Genomic DNA, 11,868 nt, shown 5'->3' with positions numbered 1-11,868 from the left:
CATGCTAGGATAGATCTCCACAAACGTGTTGTGCAGATCAGACTGTCATAGATCTCTAAAACCGGCTGCCCACTCACACCTGTCATCCCACTGATTGAAAACCCCTAATTCCGCCATCAAATTATCTGCTGATCGTTAAGGTTCACATACTTTTGCGGCACTGTAGCTATGGGTGGCATTGCATACGTCAGATGTGTATGTTGAAGGAATATTCCCATCCTATAGATTTCAAGCTATGCTAAGACATGATAACAGTCTAACCGGGGTTGTCAAAAAAGTGTGCTAATATACCAGTGCCTTTGAAAGGGATACGTCCATGCAAAACCCCGGAGTTTTATTCCTTGTGTATTGTCGCCAATTTACCAAATTCTATTTTAACCGAGCGTCTGAGCGAAATAATAAAGACACGAATATACAGCGTTACGTCATACGTTTCATTAAGTTGTGCATAACAATACATATACAACCTATTCCAGACAATGTACTGTACAACATTAGTAAACGCTATGCATCTCCTGCCAATTCATGACACAAACTCTGTTAATTGGCGTTTCTGAAAGATACAGATTCAGTTATTGATTTTAGAGACTAGAAGAAAAAAAAAGAAAAAAAATACAAAAACAAACGGAAACCCAAGTTTTTAGAACTAATCTAGGAAATGGTCTGTCTCACCGCTTGGCTTATTTCAGCAGCCATGTATTGCCCCCACAGGTAGAACTAACCCGCCGACTATCCTTAAGCAAATATTGTGCGGTCTGCTTAAAGGAGCCGTCCTACCAAAAGAAGTTACCTGGTAACTATCTGATCAGCGTAGGGATTGATCATGATTATGGTAGGCCCAGAAGTCCCCAAATGAATGGAGCCTTGGTCATGCGTGCACACCACCACCTGAGCCCGCTTATCTTTGACAGTCCAGCTGATACCAATACAGCAATGATACGCATCGATCAGCTAGTTATACCCTATCCTGTAGATAGGGGATAACTTATTTTGGTGGGACAACCCCTTTAAGCAAAAAAAACGAGCAAAAGACCAACACACGCAAGACGCAGGACAGGTAAAACACACTTCCCATACTGTGAGAGAGCCTCAGAAAAGACGCTAAGAGCAATTTCAATTCCAGTATGATTTATTTCCTAAAATTCTGGAAAATAACCTCCCCTTTTAACCCTTTTTTTTGTAAGGGAAGGGAGGGACACCATTAGGCGAAAACTAGCACTTGCAAATACCCCACAGTTGCTGCAGATGACGTCACATGCCCCATTTCCTGCACAGGTTATGATGTCACAGCTCAACCTTGCTATGCAGAATGTCCATAGGGTGGGGGGGGAACAACCCTACTTTTCACAACATAATATATGAAAAAATACGTACAATATAGAAGAACAGCAAAATGAATGGCGCAAAGGAGCGAGGCAGAGATCAACCTGTACGACAACTCTTTTTCTCCTATTGACGGTGGGAGGCCTTCATTGCACTGACTCATCTCTGGATGCAAAGAAGTGCCACTAGGGCAGCAAAGCGAGGTATTCCTTCCCTAAACAATGATGGGATGCATACAAGCTTATCTTGCTGTCCTTCAGGCCCATGGGAGGTTGCTCCCAAAATGCACGGAGGATACTGGAGAAGCCTAAGGGTAGGGTGAACAAGATTTGAAGGGACACAAATCAGTGAATCCTGGTTAGCTCTTCTACAATCTTTATCAGGTCATCCACCGTGGTCTCTCTCTTCATGCCGCTTCCATCGTCAATCTGCAAAATAATAGCTTGCGTTTAGGAGACAGCGATATGTGAGATCTGCTGACCGAACACCAGAGTAGAGCCGATATGTCCTCACCTGTAGGTTTGCTACCACCTCCTGCATCTTTGACCGACTGATGTCCAAAAAGCTCTCAATAAGATCTCCATCTATGAAGCCGGTTGCAGCTTCTGTCTTTCTCTCTGTATGGAATGACCTCCAGGTAGCAAATCATGTTAAGGAAACGTCATTGCGTACATTAAACCAGACCTTAAAAAGGGAGTTTCCTTAACGCTACAGGTCATATATTTATGTTCGGGGTTTGTATGGAGGGGGAGCAGGGGTCGATCCCGCTCCATAAGATGCGGGTGCCAGCTGTTTATTACAGCCGACACCCGCCCACGACAACACCGATAAGCAGCGCCGCTGATCAGAACAGTTAACCCTTTAAATACCGTCAATTCTGACAGTGGCACTGAAATGCTCAGATCGATTTTCGGGTGTCCAACACTGCCACCCACGTTAAGATCGCGGGTTGCCATGCAGCTGCGATGGCAGCTGGGGTCCTTCTGAAAGGCCCCGGGGCTGCCATTGCCTATCATGGGTTAATAGTTTGCTATGGCATTGCAAGTTCTTGTCACCTCTAAAAAAAAAAAAATATGTGAAAATAAGTTTTTAAAAATTGTATTAATTATTTTATAAAATGAAAGGTAATAAAAGTTTGACCCCCCCACCTCCCCATTTACCATATTCATAATAAAAATCTAAATATTTAAACAAAAAAACATATTTGGCATCGCTGCGTCCATAAAAGTCTGATCTATCAAAGTAATGCATTATTTAACCCGCACGGTGAACATTGTAAAAAAAATAAAATGGGTTTAAAACCCAGAATTGCGCTTTCTTTTGCTCACCTTGTCTCCGAGAAAAAATGTAATTAAAAAATTAAAAAGAGATCAAAAAGTCGTATGTACTTTAAAGTGGTACCAAAAGAAACTACAGGATGCCCCTTTTAAAAAGTTCTTCAGTACATTATACAATGCCCTAGAAAAATACAACTAGTCCCACAAAAAACAAGCCCTCAGACATCTACATCAACGATTAAATAAGAGAGTTATGATTTCTTTTAAAAGGAGGAAGGATACAACAAAAATTGAGGAAAAAAAAAAAAGGGCTGCGTCCTTAAGGGGTTTTGTCATACAAAAAAAAAAAAGCACCTATTCCTCCCAGTCAGTCTTCTTATTGCATCTTCTCCTCGCTGATCTTTTCCAGTCCCCTGCGTTACCTCATCTACAGCCAGCCGGATCATCTTCTTGTTAGGATGCATCTATTCTCTGCAGTTTTCTTCCTGCCAGTCAGTGTAGGTTATGTCACTAGTGTCGTAGCGTTCACTGCCAAGGAAGGAATGCCGATCTATTGCAGAGACTGCACATGAGCGCTGTCTTGCTGTGACAGTTCACATACTCATTGCAGAGAGACAGCAAGCATGCGCAGTCTCTGCAAAGCTCGGCACTCTCTGCTAGGCTATGAATGCTACGTCACTGCCCTACAGGAAGGAGGCTGCAGCTAAAGGACGCTTCGTCCCCGGAAGAAGAGGATCCGGATGACTGGAGGTGAGGTGACCGGGGAACTGCAGGAGCCAGGAGAGGATCGGCGGGGAGAAGATGCGGTATTAAGACTGCCTGGGGAGGAATAGGTAAGTATTGAATTTTTGTTTTCTAATGAAAGAACCCCTTTAAGGGATAAGTGTCTGATTGGTGGAGGTGCGACTACTAGGACCTCCCAGCGATCCCGAGAACAGCAGATCCCGTTCTATTCTCTTTTTGGGATAGAAGGAGACAGCCAAGTGCATTGATCTCCTTCCATCCCATTAAAAAGTGAATGGAGCAATGGTCACACTCATCAGATGAAATGATAACTTTTGTGTACATTAATGCATTGCAAAGTTTTGTGCCACACTAAAAAGAACTAAAACATACCCCAACTAAGAGGAACACATCACTTGGATTCACTCCATTATGTGGAGCATGGGAGGGCGGGCACAGCTACATTGTTGGTAACCAATCACCATAAAAACAAAAAGGATATAATGAGTGCTCAATCTTGCCCACGCTCTTGATAACTTTGTTGAGTCTGTTCTGAACATCTAGTAAGAGGTTGTACCAGCTCTCAGACACCGATGTCACCAGACCTAAGATACAAAAAGTTTAGCTTAAGTGGATTAAAGCATCATGGGACAACTGAGAGATTATTAACAGCTCCTTACTTACCAATCATCCCATTGACGGTGCCAAAGAGCACGGAGCCTTGTGTAGGAGGAGAGGTCTCCCCAAGATTCTGCATGACCAGCGAGCCATGACAGAAAACATTAACAAACTCCCCTAAGTGGAAGAGTCCAACTTCTTGTAAGTGTTGTCTTTCCTCATCTGTCGTAGCAGCGCTGGGAACAAAAACGGAAATTATGACTACTGGGCACTAATCAGATCATCATCGGCATCTAATGCACATGTGCATCATATAAATATCCCTCACAATAACATAAATCTGGGCTACTATTTATAGGCAGACCATCCGCCATTATTTACCTGTCTTTTTGGCATACAAATAAGTTAAATGCATTCTCCGCCCCCAAGAAGTTATCGTCGTCTAGTATCTCCACTGCACTCATCCAGTTGGGGTTAAAATCCCGGGCAATCTGTACAGAGAAAGAGCAAACATGTAATACAAATACGCACCAGCAAACAACATGCGGGCTTCTAGACTTTCACAAATAAGCCCAGGTTTTACATACATCACTCTATGGAAAGAACAGCTTCCCACAAGTGAAGAGTAATTGCGCTTTTCATAAAACTTTTTACATGTCGGACAGAAACGTCAGAAGTTTTGACTGATGGGGGTCAGCGTGCCAAGCCCTCTATTGATCGCTACAACAATGGAGCAGACTTCTATTTGCCGTTCTTCAGCTAACAACGCCTTTCTGAGCTTCACAGGAAAAAAGTTACAGCATTCAGGCAACCACTTCCGCCTCTTTGTATTAGCAATCGGTGGAGTTCTCAGTTCTTGGACCACCATCAATGAAAACGTCAGACGTGCAAACCTCCAGCGATGACATTAACGGGACCTAAACTTTTTACAGAGTTATTCCCAACTTCCAAGGTGGTTGCTTACCACTAAGATCTATCATTGGTCTGACCCCCACCTCTGGGACCTCATTCTGAAAATGAAAGGGCCGCAGTGCTGGTTTAGGGCCGTGTTCCCTTCTAAGTTTTCCCAGTACATAGGCGTTCCTGGTCGTCTGGCTGTGCAGGGAACTCCAGCCGGTTACATTCAATTAAATGGGACCAAGCTGTCTCTTCATTCTCAAGATCGGTATGGGTGCCAGAGGTCAGTCCTCCACTGATCATAAGGTGATATGCCATATCTTAAAATCCAGAAGCTTTATATAAAAGGTCTTTAGCACACAGGAATGAGTGGGGGAAGGAAGGGGGAGGGGGGAGTTTATTTGTACCAAAATTTATAAAATCTATGTTCCTATTACAAAACTTAGTGTTCTGGCCAGAGGCGTAACTTGAATTTTCTGGGCCCCAATGCAGAACCTGTAAGAGGGCCCCCAACTTTAATGGTTTATTCATAGTACTGGGCTCCCTATATGGAGAAGAGTGTCCTTATGGGCCCCCTAAGGCTCCTGAGTCTGGGTGCAACCGCATCCCCTATAGTTATGCCAGTGGTTCTGGCCTTCTTCAACCTTACTTTGTGTAGATCTAAAATACCATGCACATCACTATCGTCATTTGTGGCTTGTACACCGGCGGTTATGTGCGAACATTGATGTAGATGGGGTTTGGTTTAACACACAATCTCTGTAACAAAGGCTGAACAATCAGCACAGAAGCAGTAGATGCCGGGGTTGTAACTTCATATCCATCAAACATGTACATTTAAATGGCCTGTAAGTCCCATAAACTAAGGCCGGGCTCACATGAACATATGGTAAAACACTACGTATAAAACGTCTTTTACCCGGATGTTGTTGTGTTTTTTTGCCTGTGCATGACCGTGTATCTCACACACGCTGTAATGCGCTGGCTTCCTGGTTTCTTCCTTTTTTTATTTTAAACTTTCCTTCTATTGACTCTTGCGTACATATGCAATGTAACTACGTGCGTACAGCGTTTTTCATCCGCACCCATAAAGAACAACAGGGCTCTACAGTGCGTAATATGTGGTGAAATAGAACATGCTGCGTTCTTTTTTACGTGCATATTATATGCAATGAATATACGCAAGTGTGAGTGGAACAGCGAAAATCAATTTTATTTGAATTTCCGCGATTTAGCGTGTATTATACGCATTTCAAATACGCTCAAGAGAGCCTGGCCTAGGGGTAGAAGGTTGAGCCGAGTTGGAAGGTGTAATTTCTGACTTACATCCCCGAACCTACATATTGGCCGCTCATTACATAGAGCAGACTAGTGAGCACTCCCGCACATAATGAGAGGACTAGGTTTTTCATGATGTGCTTGTCACTCCGCTCTATACAGCAAGCAGCTTTTTATGGGCACATAGGGGGAAAAGTTTAAAAGTTACATCCTTCAACTCACCACCCCTTTTACTATTCCCCCATTACTGTACCTGGTTGTGCTCACCAGAGCTGACAGAGTCTCTGACGCCCAATGCCCACGGAAGGGGATTCCGCAGCGAGAATTTGTGCGGAATTTCCGCCGTTGCACACTGCCATAGGATTGCATACACGCACGCAATCCTATGCAGACAACAGCGATTTTGATTGCGGAAAATCCGCGCGGTAACAAAATCGCGGCGTGTCCAGTCGGCACATCGGAGAGCAGAGAGAGAAAACGCCGGACAGGTAAGTGAGAGATCACTGTAGGGGCACGGGTCGCATCCCGCCACGAGAATCTCGCAGTTTGAATCCGACCCAGCCGTATGCACGAGGCTTAACCATTCTCCATCTCTTACCTCCTCGAAGTTTCCTTCCATTGGTTTGTAAGCCAGCAGTAGAACTGAGCGCATCAGATCTCCCACTAGGATAAAATCCCCCTTGGTTTTCAGATATAAAGCCATGATATTGTTGTAATGGTTGCACTCCGTCCGCAGCTCCTTTTCTGCTGTCCATTCATACAGTCGCACCTGTGTAAAAACAGAAAAGTTGGCTTCGTGCCCCTAAACAATAGCACGGTTAAGTAAATGTAGGACTCCCATTTTAATCCTAGAAACCTTACTGTGCTGTTGATGCTGGCCAGTAGCTTTCCATTAAATTCAACCATAGAGTACACAGCGCCCTTAACTTCCTTCTCTGCAACCGTCTGCAGCTTCCCTGAGGAGATCAGCAATTGGATTAATTTAGTGCCGCACATTCCCGAAAATAGTTTATCATTTACAAATCCATCATTTCATTTCTAAATATGATGTAGGGAAAAATACTTCTTGTTAATTTAATCATAGATTTCCAGGAGGAATAACTGAGGAATGGCACAACCTAAAGTTCTAAGAAAATATGTAGCAGAATTGTTATTTGATGGAAAAGACATATAATAATAAAAAAAAAGACAGGTTAGGAAGCCCAAAAGATCCTATTTAACCCTTTACAATCACGGCCTATAATGGACACTGATTTTTGGGGGATTTTCATCCCCACTTTTCGAAGGCCATAACTTTTGTATTTCTCCGTCGACGCAGCCGTATGAGGACTTATTAGTTGCATGGTAAGTTGTAGTTTTTATTGGCACCATTTTGGGGTACATATAACGTATTGTATAACTTATGTTTTTTCATATCACCCCCGCCAAAAAAACTATTCTGCAATTGTTTTTTACAACGTTCACTATGCATTATTAATTACATAACTTTTCTACTTTTCTCCAGGCCAGTTTGATTCCAATGATATGAAAATTATGTATTTGGCTTTTCAGGTTTTTCAACTTTTTTTTTTAACACAATAAAAACCTTTTTTTTTTTTTTTTAAATGCTTTTTTGCTCTCGATCGCTGCATTGAAAGACCCATGACTATAGACTCTCCTTTAGCGAGTACCTGCCCGCTCGAGACTGCAGGTTCGGGTGCTGGCAGCGGCAACGGAGCTGCGGGGGAGAGCGGGGCGGAACGGAGGGGAGATCTCTCTCTCCCCTCCGCTCCCTCCTGCTGACAGCCGCTACTCACCGCTCCCCCGCAGCTCCCTGCCCGCTGCCAGCACCCGAACCTGCAGTCTCGAGCGGGGGAGATACTCGCTAAAGGCAATGCTCGCTCGAGCAATTGCCTTTAGCAAGTATACTCGCTCATCTCTACCCATGACTTTTTTTTTTCATTCTTCCATCGATGGAGCTGTGTAAGGGCTTAGTTTTTGTGTGCATGCTATAGTTTTTATTGGTACCATTTTGGGGTATATTGAACTTACTGATCACATTCATTGTGCGTTTCTGGGAGGCAAAATGAGCAAAAAGCATTCTGGCAGGTTTTTTTTTCATATTAAATAGTCTTTGTCGTTCTGCCTAGTTCAATTCACTCTGACCAAGTGGGCTTGATTCCTACGAAAGTACACTTAAAACCTTGGACATCATTCATTATGTCCAATCTCAGTATAGTCCTGCTTATGATTCTAGCACTAGAAGCCAAAAAGGCATTTAACCGGATAGTCTGCCCGCTTCTCATCACACCCTACAGCATATAGGCTTAGGACCTACATTAATTTCTAAAACATTTTCCCTTTCGGCCCCCTTCACTCTCTGTAATGGCAGCCGTCAGGGTTGCCCCCTATTTCCCCTTCTGTATGTTTTGGTCATGGGGCATTTGTTAGCCTCCATCAGGGGCTGTTTGGATGTCCAGGGTATCTCTATTCAAGGAGTGTAATACAAATGATTACCCTTTGGCTGATAGGCTGCTGGTCTATCTAACCAAACCTCATGTCCCCCTCCCTAATGTCCATGCTGCCTTGGTTTGGGGAATGGTCCAATTTTAAGATCAACATTTCTATAATTCTGAAGCTCTCATGGTTTTCTTTCTCGCATCCCTGGTTGCAACTCTTAAACCCAACTGGTCAAAACTGCCTGGGAATGCGACACATCCTAGAGAAGTCCACCAAACCAAGGGAGAAGGCAGCAGTGTGCAGACCCATTATCCAGCACAGATCCGGGAGGGCGTGATTGGACCGTAGGGCAGCTATAAGGGACGGACCGTGGGGCACAGAGCAGTAAGGAGAATACGAAGGGATCACTGGCCGTGAATACTTCTCTTTTCTGGAGTTCCCAGGAATTCCGGTATCTTGCAGCAGGCAGGTCTGCCTCCTATGGACACGTAGCTAAACTGATTTGGCTTAATGGCTGCAGGAAGGGTATAGCTGGTAGGAAGAGTTAACTCTTCTTTTGGTGTCAGCCTCCTAGTGACAGGGAGCTATACCCAAGGTCTTCGCTGTGTCCCCCAATGACACAGACGACAAAATAGACCGGATAAAAAGTGATTTCTATACTGTAATGGTTGTGACATTGCCAAACATATGGCTTTTTATTACTTTCAATGAAAAAGGGGAAAAAAGTGCACAAAAAGTTGATTTTTTTATGTGAATTTTTTTTTTCACCATTTGTTACGGCTATTTAGGAGACTTACACCCGCGATCTTCCCAACAGCTCAGATAATACAGTACTGTATTAAATGGTGCAGTGCTGATGACGTCACAGAGGAAGCTTCCTCCCTCTGTTAACTCCATATATGCTGTGATCAGTATTGACCATAGCATGTGAGGGGCTGATTAGGTCTAGGAGAGGGAGAACCTTTCACCGGCAGTCACAGCTACAGATAGCACAGGCCAACGTAAATATACTTCATTTCGTGCTAACACTTTCCCACTCAGGACGTATATACACAACCTGGGCTGAAAGGGGTTAAAAACGGTAGAGTTTCATTAGGGCAACCCCCCTTTATAATGAAGCCAGCCTGGCAATCAGCTGAATACTGATTCTGGCTTCTGAAACTCCGGGTGATCAGCGGTTATCACAAGTAGTTCTACTTACACAATACACTGAAATGTAGTACTTGGCAGACCATGTGATAAGTGGCCAGACAAGTTCAGAGTGGAAGTTGCTTTTTGTTATGTCTTCAGTGTAGCTAATAAAAAGGGTCTTCCCCCTCCATAATGTCCGTATGTTCTGATAGGGTACATGGAAACAGAATACATCTAACAGTAACATAGCTTAGAAAGTCCCATGCATGTTCTATAATACACTGCAGTACTAGTAAGGAGAGCCGCCTACGTATATAAAAGCCATTTCTGTGTATATATATATATATATATATACACACACACACACACACACACACACACACACACACACACACACACACACACACACACACACACACACACACACACACACACACAGCTTTTTCTCACCATCAGAATACTGGAAAACCACAATCCTTCCTTGCTTTGGTTCGGCCTCATCTGGGTACACCATGGCAGTTCCCACAATGAAATAAGTGCTTGGATCTTTTCCAAGCTTACAAGACACCAGGCTGAGGGTGTACTCGTTCTGCAAGAACTGATGAGTGTGCAGGACTAAGGGGCAAGAAATGAACACAACAAGAATAAATATGGCAAATCAACAACTGCATCAGATCTTCATGAAATCAAGTTTCATTCACTACCTTCAAACGTGTGTTGATCTATGATAAGAAGGTTGTGGACCTCGATTTCTTCTCCAAATGAGGTTTCGTGGGGGGATGTGCTCCCTGAAAACAACTTACTGCTGCTCACGCTGGAGGAGAGGGCCTGCAAGAATACAAGACGTGTTGGAAAGTAGCACAAGACACAAAGCCAATGGCAAAATATTATATGGAAACAATATGAGCTGCGGAGTCTCTAAGCCAAACTTCCGACTCGTTTACTTTTGATCTCCAACCCCTTCAAAAATTGCTCATGCGTAATTAGTGATAACAAATATTACCCAAAGTTGAAAAACTTTTTACACAAGGAATAGTCTTTCTTTGCTGGAACTAGAGTACCGGCATAAAGAGTAGCTGCACTTTTAAAAACCTTTTGACACATCAGAGCGAAATGTCAAAAGTTTTGATTGATGGGGCTCCAGGCGCTGAGGATCCCTACTGATCGCTAAACAAAGGGGCTGCAGGGCTCACCCGAACGCTGTGCTCCGACCAGCTACCTTCACTACCCGTCGACTCCTCTTGGCAGCTGAAGATAGACGCATAGACTTCTGTAGATCTAGGCAAGATTAACAATTCCTTCCTGCCCCACAAATTTCCTTTAGGACAACTATACACTGAATGCCCACTTCATTGAGGGTGTGGCAAAAAGCACACTGCCCACACTATTACTCCACTCCGTCTGAATTGCAGATACCTGACAGGAAGGGTTAATCAATTCATGCTGCGTAAGTTGTGCATTCAGACAAGTTAGTTGGATCACCAGTGTTTACTTGGCTGCATTTGCCTGACCGTGCACAGCCTGTTCATCAAAACAAATCTTGACATCCTTCTATGATCGCTCGTCGACGAGTTGTTTACATCCAAAGGATCCCCTTTCGCTGCATGTTTTTCCTTAATCACATCTTTCTCGGTATAATCTCCGCACCGTTGCAAGAGAAAACCCTACATGTTTGGCAGTGTATGAAATCCTGGCCCTGGCTAGTTCAGCACTGATGACAAGCCTTACTTAGGCCTCATGCCCATGGGCGGATCGGATTCCGTAGCGGGAGACCTGTGGAAACCATTTACTGGAGATCGCAGATGTGCTGCGGATCATCCACGCGGGAAAAAAATCTGCAACCCCACCTCCAGCCTTTTCCCCACCTCCCCAATTGATTTAAACCTTCAAATCTGCAGTGCATCCATAATTGTATTTGTATATGCACTGCAGATCGTCCGCACCCATTAACTTCTATTGAGTCCGTCCGCACGGAATTCGCACTGAAATAGAGCACGCTGCAATTTGTTTTCCACACCAAACGGTCCGTAAATCAAATCCGCATGCTTAAATTCAGTTGCGGATGACAATGCTTCCCTATGGGTGGCCCATGCAGATTCCACAAATCAAATCCGCCCGTGGACATTGGGCCTTAGAGATACTCAGACCGGTCGATCCTCCTAATCTAATGTGGATTCACACC

General features: G+C 44.0%; 1 protein-coding gene across 1 annotated transcript in view; it reads right to left on the bottom strand.

Moving 5' to 3' along the window:
• Positions 1-415: 415 nt before the first annotated feature.
• The window catches only part of DDB1 (damage specific DNA binding protein 1), a 38,373-nt gene continuing 26,920 nt past the window's right edge, over positions 416-11,868 (bottom strand). Inside the window, exons 18-26 of the mRNA XM_066583177.1 lie at positions 10,391-10,514; positions 10,137-10,301; positions 6,978-7,072; positions 6,715-6,885; positions 4,323-4,432; positions 4,008-4,177; positions 3,826-3,928; positions 1,837-1,960; positions 416-1,751 (exon numbers count right to left, since the gene is read on the bottom strand). Coding sequence (XP_066439274.1) covers positions 1,668-1,751; positions 1,837-1,960; positions 3,826-3,928; positions 4,008-4,177; positions 4,323-4,432; positions 6,715-6,885; positions 6,978-7,072; positions 10,137-10,301; positions 10,391-10,514 — 1,146 coding nt within the window. The 3' untranslated portion in view covers positions 416-1,667. The remainder of the gene's footprint in view (positions 1,752-1,836; positions 1,961-3,825; positions 3,929-4,007; positions 4,178-4,322; positions 4,433-6,714; positions 6,886-6,977; positions 7,073-10,136; positions 10,302-10,390; positions 10,515-11,868) is intronic.

The sequence above is a fragment of the Eleutherodactylus coqui genome, chromosome 11 (assembly GCF_035609145.1).
Source record: "Eleutherodactylus coqui strain aEleCoq1 chromosome 11, aEleCoq1.hap1, whole genome shotgun sequence".
NCBI classification, from domain to species: domain Eukaryota; kingdom Metazoa; phylum Chordata; class Amphibia; order Anura; family Eleutherodactylidae; genus Eleutherodactylus; species Eleutherodactylus coqui.
The sequence above is the reverse complement of the archived record's forward strand: the minus strand, read 5'-3'. Positions and strand labels throughout refer to the sequence as shown.